The sequence below is a fragment of the Coffea arabica genome, chromosome 3c (genome assembly GCF_036785885.1).
Source record: "Coffea arabica cultivar ET-39 chromosome 3c, Coffea Arabica ET-39 HiFi, whole genome shotgun sequence".
Lineage (NCBI taxonomy): Eukaryota > Viridiplantae > Streptophyta > Magnoliopsida > Gentianales > Rubiaceae > Coffea > Coffea arabica.
The window spans coordinates 35,473,529-35,496,381 of NC_092314.1; the positions used below are offsets into that span (position 1 = coordinate 35,473,529).

Here is a 22,853-nt window from a genome sequence, read left to right on the forward strand (position 1 = left end):
GAGCGTTATATTAATACCTTTCTATATAGTATTTATTCATTAGAAGGTACAATACGAAACAAAAGTCAAGCCAAATGTTTTTTATACTTTAACTTCAATAAATAAACCCAAATTCTAAACTTTTGAATCTAACGTCAACAAATGGATCACAACAATTAGCTTAATGCTTGACAAGGTTACTTCAATGCTGTTAAATTGCCTAATTCGTCCTCTTCATCAATTGATTGAATTGTTTCATTAAGCGAAAATTCAGTGAATTTGAGGGAATTTCAGAAATTTTTCTAGTCTCTCAAAAGGATTCAAGGCTCTTTCAGAATTTTTTCCCCCCTACTTATTATTGGCTGTCTTTTTTTTCACTTCGTAATAACTTTTTTTGTTCTTTTTCTGAAGTCATACGTGCAGTATGCTTAACTTTCCTCCAACACAAGCGTCAACAAACCATGGCTATTTAAGTCTTTTCAACACATTTTTTTGACGGTTTTAACCTTTTCAATATTTGACTACTCAAGAGGGGAGTAAAGTGAATATTTCTAAAGTTGGGGGCAATAAAGTATGACTAGGTACTACTACTTTCTGGAGGCACACTATGATTAACCCCAAAAAATATAATATCATATCAAATTTTAAAATCCCATGATAGACCTAACGTCACGTTGTTGACCTTTTTTTTTTTTTTTTTGGATAAAAACGTTGGCGTTTTTAAGAAATAGAAATTCCGTGTATCTACAGGTTCTTACTTCTTAATGCTTCCTAATTAAGTTCTAATGTGAACTCATTTATTATGACTGGAACCTACGATTAAAAAGCATCAATTGGCAGCATTAAAAAAAGGGGAAATGATCTGACAATATGAAGTTCCCGAAAATCTTGTCGTCTCCTGAAGTGGCTACCATCCTTATCTGACTAATTCTTTAGCTTTTGCAAGTAGATATTACAAAAGATACTACTTATACTCTCAAATGTCAAATCTTGCTTAGCATTTGATCAAGTTAACAGATAAGATACTCTTCTGTAACATTTCTGCAAAAATGGCTTCAATCGAAGTTCTGTTTAATCCGACATGGATCATTACAGCAGCTTTAGCTGTGGTTCTGACGGCATGTGTATTGAAGAGTATGAGAAGAGGATCAAGGGAGAAGAAAAACTACACTCCTGTTGGGGGCACCGTCTTCCACATGTTGCTCAACTTCGACAGGCTGCATCATTATCTGACTGATTTGGCTAGAAAGTACAGGACTTTCAGGATGCTCAACTTTTCCAGGTGCGAGGTGTACACTTCAGACCCTGCAAATGTTGAGTACATTCTCAAAACCAACTTTGCAAATTATGGCAGGGTGAGTACATGCTAAAACAACCATGAATTTCAAGTTTCAGGAGGCAAAAATGGTGTTAGGAATTTTGTGTTCTGTATCTTAAACTGTTTTGGGAAGGTTATTGAAGATAGAAGTTAAAAAGCTTATTTAGCCTAATGGTATGGCTAATACATTTTCCCTGAACAGCATAAATTGTGCCTGTTAAAGAACTATAGTGGAATACCTTTTTGGAATTTGTCTAGGTCTATGTTCTTGCAGATTGTTTCAGCACAATAGAAACAAGATTTTCAGGATTGACATCACAGAGAAGCATTAAGATGTCAGAATCTACATTGGCATCCAGGAATGCCGTATATTCTTTGAATTTGATTAACAAATTAAGTTTAGGAAGTCTAGACAGTTTCTTGGATGCCAACACATTGAAAGAAAGAAAACCTTTGTGGATTGCAGTATGATATTTACAATTGGATGTATGTAGCAGTAAACATTGTGATACAAATACTTACGCAAAGAAAAAGGGGAAAAAAGTGGTGAAACAGAATTCAGCATGTAGAGGACAGTCTACTGACAAATCTTTCCAATTGTAAGTATCTTATGCAAGATTTTGTGTAGGGACCATACCACCACAGCGTTTTGGAGGACCTTCTTGGCGATGGGATTTTCACGGTAGATGGAGAAAAGTGGCGAAATCAGAGGAAGACGTCTAGTTACGAATTCTCTACCAAAATCTTGAGGGACTTCAGCAGTGGAGTCTTTAGAACTAATGCATCAAAACTTGCTAGGCTAGTATCAGAAGCAGTGGCATCAAATCAGACAATGGATGTCCAAGTAGGAATCTTCTTGCTTTTCCATAATAGAAATAACAGAAAGATCCTTCCAGTTTCAAGGATGGAAAACTTTGTTAAATGAACTCCTTTCAATAGACAATAGACTGATCTTTTATCTCATCGGCAGGATTTGTTTATGAAATCAGCCCTGGACTCAGTTTTTAAGGTTGTACTTGGAGTGGAACTCGACAGCATGTGCGGAACAAATGAAGAAGGCACACGATTTTCTCGTTGTTTTGATGAAGCAAGTGCAATCACCCTGTATCGCTATGTGGATTTACCCTGGAAATTGAAAAGATTTCTGAACCTTGGATCAGAAGCAAAATTGAGGAACAATGTCAAAGTTATTGATGAATATGTCTATAAAATCATCAGAAGCAAGACAGAACAACTGCACAAGTCGCGGGATGATTGGCTAGTGAGTTAAACTACACTTCTTCTTGACCTTAAATTAAGCATATTGAATATGTAACTATAAAATGCATTATGACAGATGAAGAAAGAAGACATTCTGTCAAGGTTTCTGGAAAATAATGAAACGGATCCGAAGTATCTAAAAGACATCATTCTTAGCTTCATAATTGCTGGGAAGGACACAACAGCTAGTACTCTTTCCTGGTTCTTTTACATGATGTGCAAGCACCCTCACATGCAAGAGAGAATTGCAGATGAGGTGGTAAAAGCAACAAATGTGAAGGGCAATCCTTTGACGGATGAATTAGCGAACAACATCACTGAAGAAGCACTTGACAAAATGCAGTATCTTCATGCAGCCTTGACCGAAACACTCAGACTGTATCCTGCTGTTCCTCTGGTGATGTAACCGATAATATGTTATTAGCTGGTATACCGTGCAGAATATTGTGTGACTATCAAAGATCAGCTAAATGGTATAGTGGTATCTTTCTCTACTGCAGGATGGGAAGTTTTGCTTTTCTGATGATACATTCCCAGATGGACTCAGTATCAGGAAAGGGGACACCATCTCGTACCAGCCTTGGGCTATGGGCAGGATGAAATTCATATGGGGTGAAGATGCAGAAGATTTCCGCCCAGAGAGATGGCTCAATGAAAATGGTGTTTTTCAACAAGAAAGTCCTTTTAAGTTCCCTGCTTTCCAGGTAAAAATTTAAATTCTGTGTTTAACACAAATGTTCATAGACCTCTAATAAAAGGCTCTTTTAATTTTTACATTCTTGCTACCATAATCTAAACAATGCATTTCCTTTTCTTCATTCCTTTTCTTGCACAAATAGCGGTTATTACTTCTCATATTTAGATCAAATTTCTCATCAATTTGCTAAAAGACACTGTAAAAACCCGAGCTGGTGTAAATGCAGGCAGGACCAAGGATCTGTCTTGGAAAGGAGTTTGCTTACAGGCAGATGAAAATCTTTTCAGCTGTATTGTTGGGCAGTTTCACATTCAAATTAAGTGACAAACAGAAAGTGGTCAAGTATAAGACAATGCTAACTTTGCATGTGGATGGAGGCCTCCATCTTCAAGCTTCCCCCAGATGGGGTGACATAAATCCTTAAGGTGGCTGCTCAGCCACCTTATTGTTGTACACTTTGTTCTATCCTATAAACCTAGAAATATATACTGGAACATGATGGCATCATTAGTACAGATAGTGGTACTTTGTTTTTTAGTTTGAGAGGCGACTTCAAACCTTACAAGCGGAATAGGGAAAGGGGAGGGGTTAAGAGTCAGAACTTGGAACTTCACGATCACCTGACTAATATCTCTACTTTATACAAAGTAGCGCTCTCCTTGTTAACTATTAAGGCACGTGTACGAGTAATGTATCATCCTCGAACAATTATACTTCTCTATACTGTTTTAGCACACGAAAAGCAAAACAGTAAATCGTGGCATCATTAGCTAAATACAGTACTTCCATGGCTTTCACATTCAAAATGTTCTAAATGTGTTGTATTAAGCATAAATAATGTGGTGGACTCGAAGAGGACATTGAAGTTTGGTTGCTTGCAGTTTAACAGAGAAAAGTTGAAGTCTTGAGAAATAGATTAATTTCTTCATTAACATGTTTTCCTAAAAGAACTGAAAAAAAGCTAGCGGATATACCCAATCTATATCTTACTATAGAAAAACCACTGGTTCCAGCTTTCATTTTTTTTTTTTTCCGGAAACGATAATAAATTATATTAACTTGTGTAAAAATTTACACTTAATGAGCAAAGGCTCAAGCTTCACTATACAAGTGTCCGCGACACTGAGGATTTAACCATTCCTCATCAAAATATATGCTTAGCGCATAAAAACTGAGGTTAGCTAAGCTATTCCTCACTTCCTCCCTAGCTAAAACAAATGAGCATTCCATAAACATTGAGCTTAAATCGTAGATGTGCTCAAGATGAGAATGGAATCGAATATCCGTAGCCCTTTTGGTTTCTATCATCTTCAAAAGCTGTCGCTGTGTGATTGCTACTTGAATTCTCCTCCATTGCTGCTCACTTGCCTTTATCATTGCTAGCTTGATGGCCGCTGCAGTATCCATGAGAATGTTCCATGGCCGCTCCAGCTTTCATACTAAGTGGAAAAACGAAAGTTCTTCATGAATTTCGAGATTAGAATCTTTCAAGGATCACATTACTTTATTTCTTGCTAAAGATGATACTGCTGACGGAATAGGAGATGGATTAATATAGAGAAAAACATGGTAGGAACGGATGGATGAACATAAGAAAAGAGAAGAGGTTAATGTGTCAGCATCAGATTTTCGTGTTAGCAGAGACGATTTATCAATTGGTCGATTAGTGTAATAAAATAATTAGTCATTACTCTTAAATTTATTAAAGTTAGTGTCGTGTCTACGTAACCATGTCTAAGTCTTTAGAAATATCCGTATCCTAATTTTAGATTTATACAAATTCGATACCTAAATATGCACCCGTGTCCGATGTCCGTACTCGAGTCCACGTAACATAGGCAGAGATATCTCAAGTAGAATGATTCCTAAACGAGAAGGACGAGCTCTAGGTTTTCCTGAAAAAATTTTGCCAGCGGGTGCACAGGGATCCGTTTGAATCAATTGTGGTTCATCGAGTTCCTTTTGATCTGTTTGACTCTCCCTCCCTCTAATTTAGAATAGAAGAAGTTACAACATATAATTTATCGTGCTGACAAAAAAAAAAAAAAAGAGAGAGAGAAGGACGAGCTCCAGTCTAGAATTGAACAAAATTTAATTCATGGAATTGCAAAGGCGGTTTTCATCAACTAGGACAGAAACACAATATTAGTATAATGGGAGCATGATGTGACCTTCCTAGTGCTGTCTGTGGACTTTAGATGCTCTTTATAAACAGAAACGATTGGATTCTAAATTTTTTATACCCCAGTTAAACTCTCAAGTCATTTGCAGTGTTTTATGGGTTCAATTCAATTTCTAAAAATGTTTTGTCAACTTTTCTGGTATACTTCTTTAAAGGCTTAAATTCATATGTATTGCACCTTGTAATTAGAGGTTAGTAGTGAATAAACTCTATGATTAACAGTCAAATGTATTTAGCTAGCGGCAAGACAATCATGCCCTCATTGAAAAGTTTGTCACATAATTGCTCTTTTTGTTTCTTTTTTTTTTTTTTGTTTTATTATGTGTGAATTTGTCTTTTCTCCTCTTCCATTCCCATTCGAATATAAAAATTTTAATGGACTTCTTTTCATGTTTAAGTCTATATTGGTTGTTTTTTTAACTTACGGAAATTACAGGATAAATTTAGTAAGAACAATAGTTTCATAAGACAATTTTTAATTTGTAATAGAAAGGTGAGTGTCACATTGAATTACTACAGCACATACTTTGCCTGAACTTTGCATTGTTGCAAATACATTAACCAACCAAAGGATATCATGGTTATTTTGGGGGTGTTTTCAGAAAAAAAAATAACGGAGTACTTTTTATCAATTGACATAGTTGTGAGATCAAAAGAAAAAAGCAATTTCAAAACATGTTTCAAAATTTTCAAAAGCATTTTCTTCAGAGAATTAATTTCTTTTAGGCCCCATTTGGGATTACGGTGCTTTTAGTAAAAAAGCACTTTTGAGTGTTAAAAGTATTTTTGAGATGGTTGGTGAGCACCATTCTATAAAATTAGAAGTAAAACTTTTGGTATTAAAAGTACTTTTAGCAAAATCTCAAATTCGATGCTTTTAGAATAGCTTTTGTATTTAAAAAAATAAAATATTAAATTTAATCATTTTATCCTATATTACGAACTAAATAAAGAGATAAATACATTTAAAAAAATTTTAAATTATACATTACCCAATGTAATAAGTACTTATTGAACTATGTATCCAAACAATATACTTAAAAGTATTTAAACACTGGATAAGTGCTTTTTATTGAAAACCCTATTGATGAAGTATTTTTCAATAAGTTATGCATCTCCAAATGGTCCTAAATATGAAACACAATAGTTACTCAGCACATTGTTGTCAAATTTATTTAGTAGGTGGCTGCCCAAATTGGTTTCCCTCTTGGCAAACCACCCTCTTCTACTTTGTAATTTGTTTTTCTTTTTTTTTTTTAAGGAAACCACCCTAACTCATCTTTTCACTGACAATTGGCGGGAAAATACCGGTTTTCATCCTCAAACTTTGGGCACAAGACACATTTCGTCCCTCATCTTTCGGGCATGACACATTTGGTGTCTGAATTAACAATTTTTAACCAAATGTCATCCTCAGACGGCAATTTAGCCAACCTTTAATGGACCGTTAAGTAAATGTGGCTATCTGAAGCAAAATCAGGTGAAAAATGACGTTGTCTTCACTTTCCCTTTTTCTTTCACTTCAACAACTTCCTCTGCAAATTTCCAAGACTAAGCTCCTACTGCAAATTTCTCTGAGAGTAAACCCCCTCTTCCAATTATAAATATATAATTATAATTATATAATACATATAAATATTACTTATACTAATATTTTATATAATTATAATGTATATTAGATATTAAATCTAATCATTATATAAACTTATATTCATAATAATAAATATAATTATAATTATCTAATTTATTAATATTATATACACATATATATTATAAGGGATAATTTCAGAAACCTCCCCTCAATTAGCTTATGGAAAAATGGGAAAATGGATAATTTATGGAGAAAAGCCATAAAGAGCTGGTGTTTTATTGGAGAATTGGTTTATTTTTATTTTATCCGATAAATAAATTTGTTTATGAAAAAATGGATACTTTATTCTTATAATAGAGGAAAGCCATAAAGAGCTGAAGTTTTATTGGAAAACGAGTTTATTTTTATTTTATTCGATAAATAAATTTATTTATGGAAAAATGGGTACTTTGTTCTTATAATAGAGGAAAACCCTAAAGAGCTAGTCTTTTATGGAAAAGTGATACTTTATAGAAAGTGACCGCGATTTGGTTTATGAAATTATCCAAAAAAAAATAGAATGAATTTGTTTATTTAATTAAATAATTATTATATATATATTTATATAATGCATAATATAATTATACTACTATTATTATAAAATATATAATTATAACTATATTATATATATAAATATTAATTATACTAATATATTATATGATTATAAAGTATATTATATATTAGCTATAATTTTTAGTATATATTAGTATATTTATAATAATAAATATAATTATAATTATATAATATATTATTACTATATACACATATATATTATACATATATGCACATATAATATACATTTATAAATATATATATAAATATATTATAGTTATTACCCTAAATATATTAGAGTTATTAGGGTATAGTTATTATAGTTATTATAGTTATTACCCTAAATATATTATAGTTATTAGGGTATATACCCTAATAATATATTTATATATATTTATAAATGTATATTATATGTGCATATATTTTAATATATATGTGTATATAGTAATAATATGTTATATAATTATATTTATATTTATTATGATAAATATATTAATATATACTAAAAATTATAATTAATATATAATATACTTTATACTCATAAAATATATTAGTATAATTATATAATGCATTATATAAATATATATAATAATAATTTAATTAAATAAACAAATTCATTCTAAATTGTTTTTTTGGATAATTTCATAAACCAAATCGCGGTCACTTTCTCTAAAGTATCGCTTTCCCATAAAAGACTAGCTCTTTAGGGCTTTCCTCCATTATAAGAACAGAGTACCCATTTTTTCATAAATAAATTTATTTATCGAATAAAATAAAAATAAACTCGTTTTTCAATAAAACTTCAACTCTTTATGGCTTTCCTCTATTATAAGAACAGAGTACCCATTTTTTCATAAACAAATTTATTTATCGGATAAAATAAAAATAAACCAGTTCTCCAATAAAACACCAACTAAACACCAACTCTTTATGGCTTTTCTCCATAAATTATCCATTTTCCCATTTTTCCATAAGCTAATTTAGGGGAGGTTTATGAAATTATCCCTTATAATATATATGTGTATATAATATCAATAAATTATATAATTATAATTGTAATTATTATTATGAATATAAGGTTATATAATGATTAAATTTAATATCTAATATACATTATAATTATATAAAATATTAGTATAAGTAATATTTATATGTATTATATAATTATAATTATATATTTATAATTGGAAGAGGGGGTTTACTCTCGGAGAAATTTGCAGTAGGAGCTTAGTCTTGGAAATTTGCAGAGGAAGTGAAGACAATGTCATTTTCGACCTAATTTTGTTTCGGTTAGCCACATTTACTTAACGGTCCGTTAAAGGTTGGTTAAATTGCCGTCCGAGGATGACATTTGGTCAAAAATTGTTAATTCAGACACCAAATGTGTCATGCCCAAAAGATGAGGGACGAAATGTGTCTTGTGCCCAAAGTTTGGGGATGAAAATCGGTATTTTCCCGACAATTGGCTGCCAAACCTTTCATTTACGCTAAATAATTTTCATTCTTTATAGACAAAAAAAAAATTAATTTTTTTAATTTATATTGCTTTTAGTGGACTATGCATTCGTAACAGTCAGTTGTATTGACATTACCAAACTTTTCCTATCTCAGATTCGTATGTTTGAATTTAAATAAAGATTTATTAGTGAAATCGTTATTTAAGAAGTTCAAAAACTCAAAATATGACACCCTATGCTTGGAAATTTTCCGGTATTAGGATCTTTTGAAATATTGTAATACGGCAATGGCATAAAGAGCCAGGCACTTGAAGCTAAATGGAATTGTCAAAATCATGAAAAAAGCATATAAAAATCTGGGTGATGGATACCTTTATGTCATGCCAAGGATACACAAAACTAAGATAAACCAAAATACCCCACAAGGCAACAAAAATACTAATGATAGCAAAATTTTTAGCCAACAAATGATAACAAAAAAATACTAATTTTTAATAGTTGGGTTAACTATATTTAACTCCTTCAAGGTTTGGCCGTATTGCATATCACACCCTGCGGTTTGACCATATAAGAAATACCTTATCAATGATCTCCATTAACTCTGACTGACGGAACTGGTGAAAAGTTCGAACTTGCCACGTTATAGAATGATCTAATAGTGAATAATTTAATAATTCTAACGTCCATAACATTCAATGGCGAATCGATAAATGTTTATTCAAGGTGTATAATTGTAAACCACTAGAATCGGTTCAATAGTTAGAAGAGGGCTCTTAGATTCTTCCTCGTTATCAGGTTAATTCAAATCTTATACTTAATAATTGAGGGTGAAAAGAATGTGGAAAAGGGTGAGAGCATAATTGTAGTAAGGTCAAACCATAAGAAATGATTTGTAATATTGCCAAATCTCGAGAAAGGTAAATTTACTTGATGCTTAAAATTTTCCATAGCTTATTTTGAAAATGAAATAACCATTTCCATGGTATCTATAGAGAGGCTGTGGTAATAATTTCAATCCGTGGGATTCAATAATCATAATTTGAAAAACATTTTCTTTACTTTCAAAGACAATTTATCTTTGTAATACACGAACAAAATTAAAAAAAAAAAAAACTGCAGTCAAAAAGTGCTGTAAGCTTACATCACTTATAATTCCTCTCTCACACACACACACACACACATATATATATATATATGCATACGTATATCAGACATACGTACATATACATATATACGTGTGTGCTTGTGTTTGTGTGTGTATATATGCATGTGTTAACATACTCATAATGCAAGGGGGACATGGGCTGTCATTGGAGAGAAATGAGGAGTTTTGGGCTGCATTTGCTGACCGGCAGATGGTTCACTCTGTTCGCTTCACTCCTGATCATGTCCGTCAATGGCGGTGCTTATTTATTCGGTGTCTACTCCAATGACATCAAGTCCACATTAGGCTATGATCAAACAACCCTTAATTTGGTCAGTTTTTACAAGGATTTGGGAGGCAACCTCGGAATCATATCAGGGCTGATTAATGAAGTTTGTCCCCCATGGGTCGTTTTGGCCATTGGCGCTGTTATGAACTTCTTTGGTTACTTCATGATCTGGCTAGCTGTCACGGGCCGTACCCCGAAGCCTCAGGTGTGGCAGCTGTGCTTGTATATATTCATCGGTGCTGATTCACAGGCATTTGCTCATACGGGCTCTTTGATCACAACCGTTAAGAACTTTCCTGAGAGTCGAGGCATCGTTTTAGGCCTTTTGAAAGGTTTTGTTGGCCTAAGCGGCGCTATCATGACACAATTGTACCATGCCCTGAATGGAGATGATACCAAGTCCATCATACTACTCGTAGGATGGCTTCCGGCAGCTGTTTCAGTCGTGTTTCTTCCTGCAATTCGACTCATGAAGGTCATCAAGCAGAAGAATGAGCTCAGGTTGTTCTACTCTATGTTGTATATTTCACTAGGCCTTGCCAGTTTTCTGATGGTTATAATCATTATCCAAAAGAGGCTTACGTTTAGTAGGAGTGAATATATTGCAAGCGCCGTTGCTGTGCTTATTCTGGTCTTTTCTCCACTTCTTGTTGTTGCAAAAGAAGAATTTAGTGCCTGGAAAAGCACGAGACTATTGTTGCCAAGTAGTGACATTTCACATCATATCCAAGTTGAACCTGCAGTAACTCAAGTTTCCCCGCAGACACCTGCGGATTCAGTGGCGAAAGCCCCTGAGGCTGATGAGGCGGCAGCAACATATTCATGGAACAAGACAATTGCTTCAATGAGAAATGTCTTCCATCCACCAGAACTAGGGGAGGACTACACCATTTTGCAAGCAGTTTTTAGTTTGGACCTGTTAATTCTTCTTATTTCGACATCATGTGGCATCGGTGGTGCACTAACAGCAATAGATAACTTGGGTCAAATTGGCAAATCTTTAGGCTATCCAAGCAATAGCATTACCACTTTTGTATCACTGGTCAGCATCTGGAATTATCTGGGACGAGTAGCAGCCGGATTCTCCTCAGAATTCCTTCTGATAAAATACAAATTTCCGCGATCTTTGATGCTTACATTCGTACTTGCACTTGCCTGTGTTGGTCATATCCTGATTGCTTTTCCAGTTCCAAATTCTCTCTACACAGCTTCAGTGATCATTGGATTTTGTGTTGGAGCACAATGGACGTTACTTTTTGCAATAATATCAGAGATATTTGGCCTTAAATACTACTCCACATTGTTCCAATTTGGTGCCTTGGGAAGCCCAATTGGAGCCTATGTTCTCAATGTGAAAGTAGCTGGTCATCTCTATGATAAAGAGGCAATGAAGCAAATGGTAGCTAAGGGGCTCACAAGACAATCTGGCCAGGACTTGACATGCTTTGGGGGGAAGTGTTACAGAAAATCTTTTATTATAGTAGCAGCTGCAACCCTTTTTAGTTGCCTTGTCTCTTTAATTCTGGTAGTTAGGACAAGAGAATTTTACAAAGGAGACATTTATAGAAAGTTTAGAGATGGCACAAAGATGGATTTTGCTGATGCAACTGGTACTGAAGCATATGATGGCACCATCACTAAATCCAAGCATGAAACTGAATGTATAGATGAAAAGAAGCAAGAAGATTGCACATAGGTGAGAAACCCCTTCAAATTTTATCTGGTCCTGATCACCAATTCCCTTATACTTCTATTATTATATAATAATTCCAAAATACATACATATATATATATATATATACATATAACTCTAATAATAGTGGTACTGTAGTACTAATATTTATTTGTTTATATTAATAAGCACGGATATTACATTGACATGTTGGTGGATAGCACATCATCATATGTAGACTGGCTTGCATACAAACAAAAAGATACGTAGAAACTTTTAGGTTAACTTTGATTCTTTATATTTGAGAGCATATAGGAAGGGTAGAGGTGGCAAATCAACCCACTTAACTAAATTTACTCATACCCGTCCATGAATAAATGGGTATGGGTATCTTAAATTTTTGTATATGAGTATAAATGGGTTACCCAATAATACCCATTTAATAAATGGGTATTATTGGGTAACCCATCAAAGCCAATTAACCCATTTAGAATTCTCTTCCCCCCAAGTCTCTTCTTTTCCCCCACCTTTTTTTTTTCAAATTTTTCATTTTGTCATGATGTTAACTGCTTTTGTTTTATTATTATTATTATTATTATTATTATTATTATTTGTTGATTTTATCTTATTATTTTATTTTCTCTTAGTTTGTTAATTTGCTCATTTTTTAGCATTACCAATTTATGATAAATTTTAGCCTATTTTCTTATCTTTATAAAATGAAATTTTAAATTTATATATGAAAAAAATGTTAGGGGTTCAAAAATTTTGGATTAAGTTTTTATATTAATTTTTATAGTACTTAGTTCAAAATTTTATATTCTTATTATTCAATTATTAAATAATAGGTAATTTTGTGACATAGAGTATAAATGAAAAAAAAATTGATAATTAAGTTTATTGAGCATTATAAGTAAATATTTAAAACTAATGATGGGTACAAAGAGTGATATAAATTGATAACTTAGTTTGCAAAAATAAATTTAAATGAGTGTGCAAAAAATTAAAATAAATGGGTAATTGGATTACCCAATTCATTTTTTGACTTATCCATTTATACCCATCTAATTAAATGGATATAAATGAATTGACTCACTTATACCTATTACCCATTTTACCCAACCAAGACCCGCCCAAGTCACCCATTTTAACACCTCTAAGGAAAGGGTAGCTGTTGCTATTTATGGTTATTTTTTGGTTGCGTAAATAGCAAGATCTGACTTGAATTAATAATTGAACCTTTTCAATTTATTAATTTTTTTTCTGATAAAACAAACGATAATTTTCTTGGAAAATCTTTCTCAAAGAAAAAGTTTCCCCTATAAAAATGTTTACAGCTTCTCAATTTTGACCTTTAGGAACTGGGACTAATCCAATCAGAGAATGAGAAAATTTAGCCATTATTCTGTCTGAAAACTGAGGCTTCAGTTGGCTTGCATCGTCGCACGTGAAAACATGCATAGAACAGATTTTTAAGGAGATCAAAATGGGCTTCGCCATGAATATGAAATCCAAAATTCATCTTGTTTTCTCTGCTTTCTTTTTTTCTCATATAAAACAAGATTACAACTAACCCAGTGGATTCATGCAAAGTTGCAAAACAAATACAGCTCAACACAGTTACTTTTTTTTTTCTTTGCTGCTATAATTCTTACTATAATAAGAGCAAACCGAGGACAACCAACAGATAGTCATTGATTCCACAGGTCTTTTGCACGTACAAGGTAATTGAGGATACTCTGCAATTTGTCCAAAAAGAGTTTACTATGTGCATCTGATATCTCCAGATCCTTTCTGCAACCTGCAGGCATCATAATTGATCGCACACCTCTACCAAGTAAAATTCATTTTACCAAAAACTGGATATAATAATAATAATAACACACACACACCCCTCTCTGCCATGGCAATCAGAAGAAAAAACTGATTAGAACATCAGAAAGGAGGCAAATAATGAGGACACTATACATGACAAGGGATACAAAAAATATACATGACAGTCAACTGTGCTTTGATCTAACACAAACTGCCTCAGCACCCTCTAATCCTACTTAGTACGATAGGGTACTCAAAACTACAAACAAAAGAATGGTTACAACAAAATCCAGCCTCACGTGACGACAACCTGCACCATAGCATGACAGAATATCAGCTACCAACTAATAAAATGGCATTATTACACAACGTGAAGCCAACGGACTGCTACAAGAATGTGGTACTGCTGCCACATGAACAAAATTTTCAGCACAAAAAAGTAGAACTTCATGCCACACATTAGCCCATTACAATGCGTTTTCTGAAAAATTCTTAGCTCTAATACTTGTTCAAAATTATTTCATCGTGGAAAAAAGTAAGTTATGAAGTTATGTACAAGTAGACTTCCTTACCTAAAATGCAACACGAGGAAATGAGAAAAGGTCTATTCATGGCTAGAGATACATAAACACAGAAGATTAGGCTTTGTAAGTTGTAACACGGCCAAAAGAAGGGAAAAAAAAAAGGTGCAACACACGAGTTTAATCAGTAAGATTGTCCTTTTAAGAAACCACACCTTCCGAAATTATTTTTTTAGTGACTGCATCAAGTATTCATAATAAACATAATTTTCATCCCATTCTGATCATATTATAGTTCTAATCAATAATATCACTTAGCATTCCTGAATTGTAACACTCTTAGCATTACTTTACTTGCTAAGTTCGAAAAGATTAAATATCCTGGTAATTTCTCTAAACAGACACACACCTCCAGACACCCCCTCACGAACATTCTTTTTCCCTTAATGCATAAATAGCATTTAGAACCACATAATAGCTGTAAAATAATTACGTGAGTTACCACATGTATACATCTATCCACATTAAAGAAAATGATTTCGCCATCAGGTTATAAATCTTCGTTCTTTCAACAAAAATATTTTCTTCCATGTAAGTTCTGCTTTCACTAGATATTAGAGCAATAATGACAAAAGAAAGAACCATAAAGGTAGAAATATGATGAAAATCCAGTATAATGAGATTATATCAAAATTAAGCGAAAGCAGTACCAATCTAGCAAACTTAGACAATATTTTTATGTTAAATTTAAGTTTCTTTTGAGATGGAAATGTAATACATTACCTATCATACATGTAAAAAGAGAATTTTCAAGTCCATTTGAACTATCAGTGGATTGAAATGCACACACACTCAAAATTTTAACGTCTTCAAAATTTTGAAGTCAGCCTTTAGATTTTATAGCTCACTCCAAGTTTCCATAGGGCATATATTTATGACCCAATCAACAACAAATCCACAATGCCTAAAAAAGATACTAACAGAAGTGTGAAGCTGCTGCCAGCAGCAATACGCACCATAATTGTGCAGTGTCTCTGACGTGGGTAGTGCTGGCAAGGACATCTCTGCAAATTGGAGTTCAAACCATCAGTAGCCCAGACACGACTTTTAAACTAAGTCACCTTATCGAATTTGTATGCAATTTATTACTTTTGATAAACTAAATCAACATTTTTCTTTTTGGTACTCATACAAAGATTGTGAACCAAAATTGGATAACTAGGTTATATTTGAATGAATTACCAGGAGCACAAAGGGATAAGGATGTCATAGAGGATGATGAAGGCCACGGGGCTGCAATATTGTCCCTTAGATCACAAGTAAAGCTGTAGCCTGTTGAATTGTCATATACCACATCTGCAGGCAAGCTCCCAAGCAAACAGCCTACAATTTATGCCAGAATTGCATCAACAAGTGCTACATTTTCGTTTTTGTATATTTCAATCAGCGCAACCCAAGAGATGTAATCCGTTAACTGCTTGTCACTTACCAAGTCATAAAAATTCACTTCCATACAGACACGCAAACATGCGTACACACTCTTAAGATATGCACACATACACATTCATATACATTTGTGTCTGCGTGTGGGGGTACATCTAAAGAATATGTGTTTACATGTATATGTATGCATTTATGCATGTACACACATATCCATGCATACACAGACTATTGCAGGTAAACCTTGTACATATTCCAAATGGCACCTGTCTCATCTTCATTTAAGAAATCAAAAGCAGAACAAAATATTTCCAATCTCAACGCACAAATAACAGAACTATTTTGCAGGATTTGTCAAAATGAACAGATATCAGTCGAAAAGTATTAGAAACTACACTATTTGATGGGACTTTAGGAACAATAAAAGCACTCAACAAGACACCTCAAATAATTTCCATTATTTAATGCAAATGTGTGGAAAGCACTAACTGCAAATCTTTCTACCATCTTCACATCAAAGGAAAAACATCATCTGAGCAACCAAAGTCAGATCCTACGCATCAGGAAGGCTGGGAATGCTACAACCGGGGCAAACTATAGTTATTAAATCCGGCCCAACAAGGAATCCGACAAAGGGAACCGGGTCAATGGGTCACTAGTTCAACCAGTGAGTCACTGATTGAACTGGTGTGTAGTAATTTAACATTTACAAATACAAAATAGTAATTCTAGTATATGTAAAATATCTAATAAAGTACTTTGATACTAATTATTGTACTTAGATATATAATGAACAAATAAATAATAATAGAAGATTTAATTACATTTTATCATTCTTTTACATAAATAAATAATATAGTCAAATATAAAACAAATTGTGTCACTTGTTTTCAAAGATATGCTTTACTTTTTTATTATTTTATTTTTGTATAAAAACAAAATAATTATCTAACTACTCAAATATTGTCAGTTTGAAAGTTAAAAATGATTCATTGTATAATAAAAAAGTAAACAAGTTTATTTAAAAAAAAATTAATGATCAAATAAAAACTAAGCATGTGGTAAAGTCTTATGTACATTTAAATGAAGATCCAATTTACAAATCTTGTCAAAAGCATATATACACTTTGTTTCAAAAACAAAGACCCACAATTGTTAAAAAAGAAAAAGGGTTAACTGGAAATCGGACAGGTTCCCAGTTGAACAAGCAGGTCAAACGGGTTTGACCCAGTCAACTCCTTGTCTGATCAAACTAGAGTCCTGGCCTGAAGCCCGGTTCACCTGCCCGACTGGTTCAACCACTGGGCCGGGCCTGGTTGAATAACTCTATGCATCCACGTCATAAACCCACCAATTATAAATGTGCATGCAGAAACAAAGAGACACAGCAAATTCAAACAAAGCTTCCTGCTATTTATCAAGACACCAGAGGCATCACTCCCAGGATGCAGCCCAATCTAAAATCACCCTCAATGCAAAGCGGCTAAAAGGGGGGAGTAAATAATTAGATGCAGCTAAGAAAGCGGTAGGCAGTCAGGAAACATGTTTAATATCTGTAACAATTAGTAGGCAATTAAGGCCCATAACAAAGTCACAAACTGAAAGTGAGCATTGAATGACTTTACTCTTGCATCACTTGGATTACCTAGGCAATTAGAGATTCGAGTTCCAAATAGTAACCCCTTAGCATTCACTATTTCAAGTAGAAACATAAAAGCATCCAACAGATACCCATGTCAACTGAAGGTGTAAACATAAGATTACACCAGCAGAAAACGTCTGCATGTCCTACAGATGACCAACAAATTGACATTGAACAATAACTCCATATAGTAGGAAGGAGAAGACAGAGAATATAGTCAAAGAAAAGCTCAAGTGCAGTGATAATATGATTACCTTGCTGTCCATTTGCTGCTCCAGCCAAAGAGTGCAATATCATGAGAGATTAAAAAAAAAATTCAAATCAGAGGAAATATAAAACCTTGTACAAGCAATAGAGACTGAAACTGTAACAAGCAAATCACCTTGAAGACTAAAATCTTTCAAGTCCACATCACAAAGCTCATAAACGTTAGTCATTACTCCAGCCTTCTGTAGCATGGACCCAAACACCGTTGAACAAATTATTGCTTGCTTGTTCGTGATTAACATTTGTCTTTGTATCCCCAGAATGTATGTATTTAAGGAGCTACAACATGAAGGACTTGGAGCAGCTACATTTCGACATGCTTTAATCACTTCTGATGGTTGCGTAAAATTCAAAGGACAAACTGCATTCCATATACCACAACTATAAGAACAATTCCAGCAGCATAGCACTAAAAATGCAGCAACAATAATCCAGGATATCTATGCTGTAATTTCCTGACCATTTTTATTCATAACTTCTTCTCGAAGAGGTAATAACATATAATATTCAGTATAGAGCTAACCATGAGATACCAAATCCAAACTACTTAAGCTTGAAAGACAATGCAACCATACTTCTTATCCAGGGAAATGTTTAATCAGGCTTCCCATCTTGGGTTTCGGATGTAATGTGAGAAAGTGTTGCTCAATTTAATGCCACCAAGGTAAATGTAAAAAAAATGCCTTACTTTTTAAGTCCTACATTGTTTCTTTAGAATCCCAAACTCTGTAAACACACTCAATGGATTTCATCACCATAACCAATTCACATAAATGCTTCTTTGTCACTGCTAACGAAGCAAGGACAAAAAGAAAAAAAAAATTACGTAAACAGTTCACACAATTATAAGTAAAATAGGTCAGATAGCATGTGGAATTCCATGTTGGCATTGAATTGGAAAAATCTGCCTAGTGATTTGTAGGTGTGGTGTCCAAACTATTGATTTGGATTGAATTGTCTTGGTGGTAATTACACACACAATAGTCCGAGTGGTTTTGGCCCTCTTGGGTCTAATCACCAAAAAAAAAAAAAAGGTTTACTGACTTAACAGTGTAAATTCAGGATTAAAGAAGAAGAAGCAAACAAGGATTTCAAAGCTTGATTTTGGTTCCAGCCAACTAAATTCTCCAGTTTACCTCATGTTTAGCACTCTAATTTCTCATTAGTTACTTCCGTATTTAAAAATAAAAACTCCTCCAACCCTAAAATATACTGTCTCCCCCTAATTTCTCAGTAGTTACCTCCATATTTAAAAACAAAAACTCATCCAACCCTAAAACATACTATGTCTCCCCCTCTCTCTTGGTACACTTGTGTGCAAATAATTGATTCCTAAACAGAAAAACATTGACTAAATACAACTCAGATAGTTAACCAAAGATGACACATGTACAGCCTGTTGAATCCTTGATATTATTTCATATATTGAGTAAACAATATACTCTAGGTTATTCTTTTCCTTCTACTTTGTTTACTTTTCCGGGAGTAATGCATAGTTGCATATAATAAGATCATAAACCTCTGCTGAAATATTATGCAGCTCAATGAGCTCTCTGATATCCAGTAAATGAGAAGTTTAGGTTCTTGCTCACTATTGAATAACAACACCTGATTTTAGTCAAAGGGCCATTATTGATTAACTCTTTCTAAAAATCTCAGATTTCCAGCCTTACAACAAAGTATAAATGCAAAATATCCAAAAGTCAAAGTATTTGAAAGATTAAAACCAAAAATGATTCTTCCATCTGAAATAGAAACAAAGACCACTCGAAGAAGCATTCTCTAACTGACAAAGCAGAGAATACAGGAGAGGTGGTAACTAGTTTTAACATGTCACATATCTTATAGTATGTAGTTGAATCTATCATACTTCAGTGAGGAAAAGAATAATGGTAGAAGCACAGTAAGGCATGCACAAGATGCAAGCAAGCAAATTTTTTTCAAGACTTCAAGGTGCTCTGGAAGTTCAGAGCATAGAAGAAACAATGGAAGATACAAAAAAAATACCTCTGTTAGCTTTGCAGGCAGATAACATCCGAAACACAGAATTGGCATCTTCCAATGGGAGTTTACTTGAAATCCAGGAATACACAACGCCTCTACAATCATTTATGGTGTCAACACTAGATTGAGCAGCAGCTATGTCCTTGTTACCGGTCATCACAGATTGTAGCCCTGAAATCTGTACTGCAGCCTCCATAATCGCAGGCTGACAGATTGGTCTGCAACACTCTTTTAGATGATCCACCGTGGTACAAGCCTCTAATAATTTGCTAGTGTTCACTGTTTTCTCAAAAGTCGTTATATCCTTCACAGGACAAGAACCACCAGTGATATTTAATGACTTAGCAGAGCAGATTACAGGTAGCGAGCTGTTTGCCCCTCTGCTGGCCAATATACTGATGATATCTTTAAAACAATCATCAGCAACAGCATCTTGCAAAACTAAATTACTGGAATTCTTACTATAAAATCCTTGGAATATGTGAAGTAAGCTACCCAACTGTGGGCAGCATATGACATTTCCTACTATTGCCGCAAGCGGTTGGGAACAATCAGATGCAGTTTTCTGTGTGATACTTGAAATGGCTGAGAAATTTACAGGACACCTTCCAGTCAAGACTGGCTCATACGTTGTTGGGTAGATAGGGTACATTGGTGGCAGAGGCTGCCCAGAAATTGGATAATGCGGAAAAACAGCTGGTGATATTTCTATGGGTTCAAATAGTCCAGCAGCAGGTGGACTAGCTAACTCTGAATTGGAAGAAATATACCCAGGTTCTGGTGGTGTTTGAAAAGCCACTCCATCCTGAATGGTAGACCAACACCAAATTGCAAAAAGTAGGAAATGATGGCCGAAAGGACCTACAATAAAACACAACCAGACTAAGTGTTCATCCATGAATGCATCATTCTGTGGTAACATCGAAAACGAAAAGAAATAACAAAGAACAAGATATTTAGTTAGACAAGATATTGAGTTAGACAACATCATTCGTGTGCCATGATGGTACTTATGGTTAATTAGTTATCCCCGGGATTGATGAAAATATTGAAACTTTTTTTGTTTTCTATACAAGAGAGAGAGTCAATACTTGAAATCATCATCACATCTTGCATACTGCAGTGGTGGAGGGTAGTAGCCTGGTTTATACGCTGGTTTTAAGCAATATTATGGTCTAGCCTTCAATTATCAGGTACCATCAACTCAAGACTCACAAAAAAAGAAGGTGCAAGAATGATTTTCAAGATACAGAAAGGATGATTACATCATACTCCCAGAGTGGTAGTATATGAGATAAAGTGGAGATACATAAAATGGAAACACAAGTCATGTGTCGTGATGCCCGCATCAAGGTATTTAATTTCTATTCATAACTGCATTCACTAACTCACTACATTAAGAGGTCCCATTCTTTTGTGGATTAGAGTTATTTTCAGACACATAGATGTTATCCTTCTCTTATTCTGCATTGAAGGAGCAACTGAAGGTAGTTTCTGTTCATAGGTTGGTTAACTTCTTTACTCTTCACTTGTCTACCTATGGTTTCATCGATAGAACAATTTGTGATGATAGTAATATCAATTGATTTTCACCTGCAGAGGAATCTAAAGCAAAGCACGGCAAACACTAAAGGAAAGCAGCAGCTCTCTTAACAACTTCAGCTAAACCAGGATAAATTAAAATTACAAGATCAAAGAACCAACCAAAAGAACCAAGAACTAGGAACCCGTAGCTGCTTGAAAGTCTAGCAACCCATCAGAATTCATAATTAAACTTCGAGATCATCGAAAACAGCGAGTAAAACAAAATTAAGAGAAAATCCAAAACCTCAAACACCACAATTAACAACTAACTCACCCTTAAGACGCGTAATTCTCTTTACACAATCCATAACTCCACTAACCCTCCTCCAGCAACATGGAGAAATCCAAGCTCAAAAACACGCTAGCAGTTCAGGTTATTTCCATTGTGAAACCTGAAAACAGATAACACGACATAATTAAGTAATAAAAGTCAAATCAATTACAATAAAATTAGACAAGATTAGAACTTCATTACCAACTCATAGCGGATAAAATCAGTTCCTCAGAAAAAATATCGAAATCCCACTCCTACCCATTCCCGCTTCTTAAAATCCCACCCTTCCGCTGTTTTAAATAGTTGGAAAAAATACAAACACTTCATTACCTACTCAACTAGTAAAAAGAAAAATGCAGCTGAAATCCTTAAGATCCATAGTCATCAACACATAAACACCAAAAAAAAAAAGCTTTAAAATAAAATAAAAGCAGAAAAAATAAATTCAACCAGTACCTGAAGTTACTAAACCCCAAAACGGACCGGAAATTTCTCAGATCATTTCTCATTTGTAAGCCCTAGGGCTCCAAATTCAGAAACCCTTCTCCGCTCCCACCAAAACAATTTCGACAATACCAAATAATCAGTGCTTCAAACCCTTTATTTCACTTCAAAAATGAATTATCCTTTTTCTTGAGCTCCGGAAATGGGAAATGGGATATTTAAACAAAAACAAAGAAAAAGAGAGAGAGAGAGAGAGATAGAGAAAAGAAAAGCCCTAGATTGAGAAGAGAGTGAAGAGTAAAGTTTTGGGAGCTCAATAACCGAATGATTCGAGAGAAAAAGTAAAAATGCTTTCCTCTTTGAAGAGTGTCTTTACGGGGTCTGTTTTCTTTCCTTTTTCTAAGTATGCTTACCTAAACCTACTCCGTTCCAGTGTAGCAGCGGTGTACCACTGGATTCGGAATATAATCAACCTGATTTTGCCACGTGTTATGATTAGAAAAATGAGTCCTTTTCTTGCATACATATACATACATATATATATATATATCTTACATATATAAAGCACGAATCGCTTGTGAACAGTGCAGAATGGACCGGTTATGCCGTTATTTTTGTGAGCTTGAGGGGCTTTTCGGTCTTTTGCTGATGGGTGGCAGTGGCTCTGCTGGCATTTTGCTTC

The 22,853-nt window shown here is 34.1% G+C and overlaps 3 protein-coding genes across 5 annotated transcripts; 2 read left to right on the forward strand and 1 right to left on the reverse strand.

The window, feature by feature from the left end:
* Positions 1–794: 794 nt before the first annotated feature.
* LOC113734985 (cytochrome P450 704C1-like) lies at positions 795–3,927 on the forward strand. Its single transcript, XM_027261818.2, has 6 exons — positions 795–1,334; positions 1,926–2,141; positions 2,268–2,558; positions 2,634–2,954; positions 3,058–3,261; positions 3,481–3,927. The coding sequence occupies exons 1-6, from the start codon at positions 1,029–1,031 to the stop codon at positions 3,676–3,678; spliced, it is 1,536 nt and encodes a 511-aa protein (XP_027117619.2). The 5' UTR covers positions 795–1,028; the 3' UTR covers positions 3,679–3,927.
* A 6,434-nt stretch (positions 3,928–10,361) lies between these two features.
* Positions 10,362–12,244, forward strand: LOC113735857 (protein NUCLEAR FUSION DEFECTIVE 4-like). The gene has a single exon (XM_072082594.1). It carries the CDS (start codon positions 10,375–10,377, stop codon positions 12,202–12,204), a length of 1,830 nt encoding a protein of 609 aa, XP_071938695.1. The 5' UTR covers positions 10,362–10,374; the 3' UTR covers positions 12,205–12,244.
* A 1,441-nt stretch (positions 12,245–13,685) lies between these two features.
* LOC113734986 (uncharacterized GPI-anchored protein At1g61900-like) lies at positions 13,686–22,603 on the reverse strand. 3 transcript variants are annotated; one of them, XM_027261819.2, is made up of 8 exons: positions 22,184–22,603; positions 21,728–21,845; positions 19,873–20,730; positions 17,981–18,226; positions 17,853–17,867; positions 15,759–15,899; positions 15,533–15,580; positions 13,686–13,981 (listed from the first exon to the last, which is right to left on the reverse strand). In XM_027261819.2, the coding sequence occupies exons 2-8, from the start codon at positions 21,759–21,761 to the stop codon at positions 13,872–13,874; spliced, it is 1,452 nt and encodes a 483-aa protein (XP_027117620.1). In that variant the 5' UTR covers positions 21,762–21,845; positions 22,184–22,603; the 3' UTR covers positions 13,686–13,871. The 3 variants fall into 3 exon arrangements, with proteins under 3 accessions (XP_027117620.1, XP_071938696.1, XP_027117621.1); XM_072082595.1 differs by lacking the exon at positions 22,184–22,603 and adding an exon at positions 21,929–22,023; XM_027261820.2 differs by lacking the exon at positions 13,686–13,981 and adding an exon at positions 14,091–14,305 and having other exon boundaries at positions 22,184–22,602.
* Between the last annotated feature and the right edge of the window lie 250 nt (positions 22,604–22,853).

Coding starts and splice junctions, on each gene's coding strand:
- LOC113735857 (XM_072082594.1), top strand. CDS start 10,375: ATGGGCTGTCATTGGAGAGAAATGAGGAGTTTTGGGCTGCATTTGCTG.
- LOC113734986 (XM_027261819.2), bottom strand. CDS start 21,761: ATGGATTGTGTAAAGAGAATTACGCGTCTTAAGG. Junction 18,227..19,872: donor TGCCTGCAAAGCTAACAGAG/GTATTTTTTTTG, acceptor TATGGAATGCAG/TTTGTCCTTTGAATTTTACG. Junction 15,581..15,758: donor CTTATCCCTTTGTGCTCCTG/GTAATTCATTCA, acceptor TCCAATTTGCAG/AGATGTCCTTGCCAGCACTA.
- LOC113734985 (XM_027261818.2), top strand. CDS start 1,029: ATGGCTTCAATCGAAGTTCTGTTTAATCCGACATGGATCATTACAGCA. Junction 2,955..3,057: donor TGTATCCTGCTGTTCCTCTG/GTGATGTAACCG, acceptor TCTCTACTGCAG/GATGGGAAGTTTTGCTTTTC. Junction 3,262..3,480: donor TTAAGTTCCCTGCTTTCCAG/GTAAAAATTTAA, acceptor GTGTAAATGCAG/GCAGGACCAAGGATCTGTCT.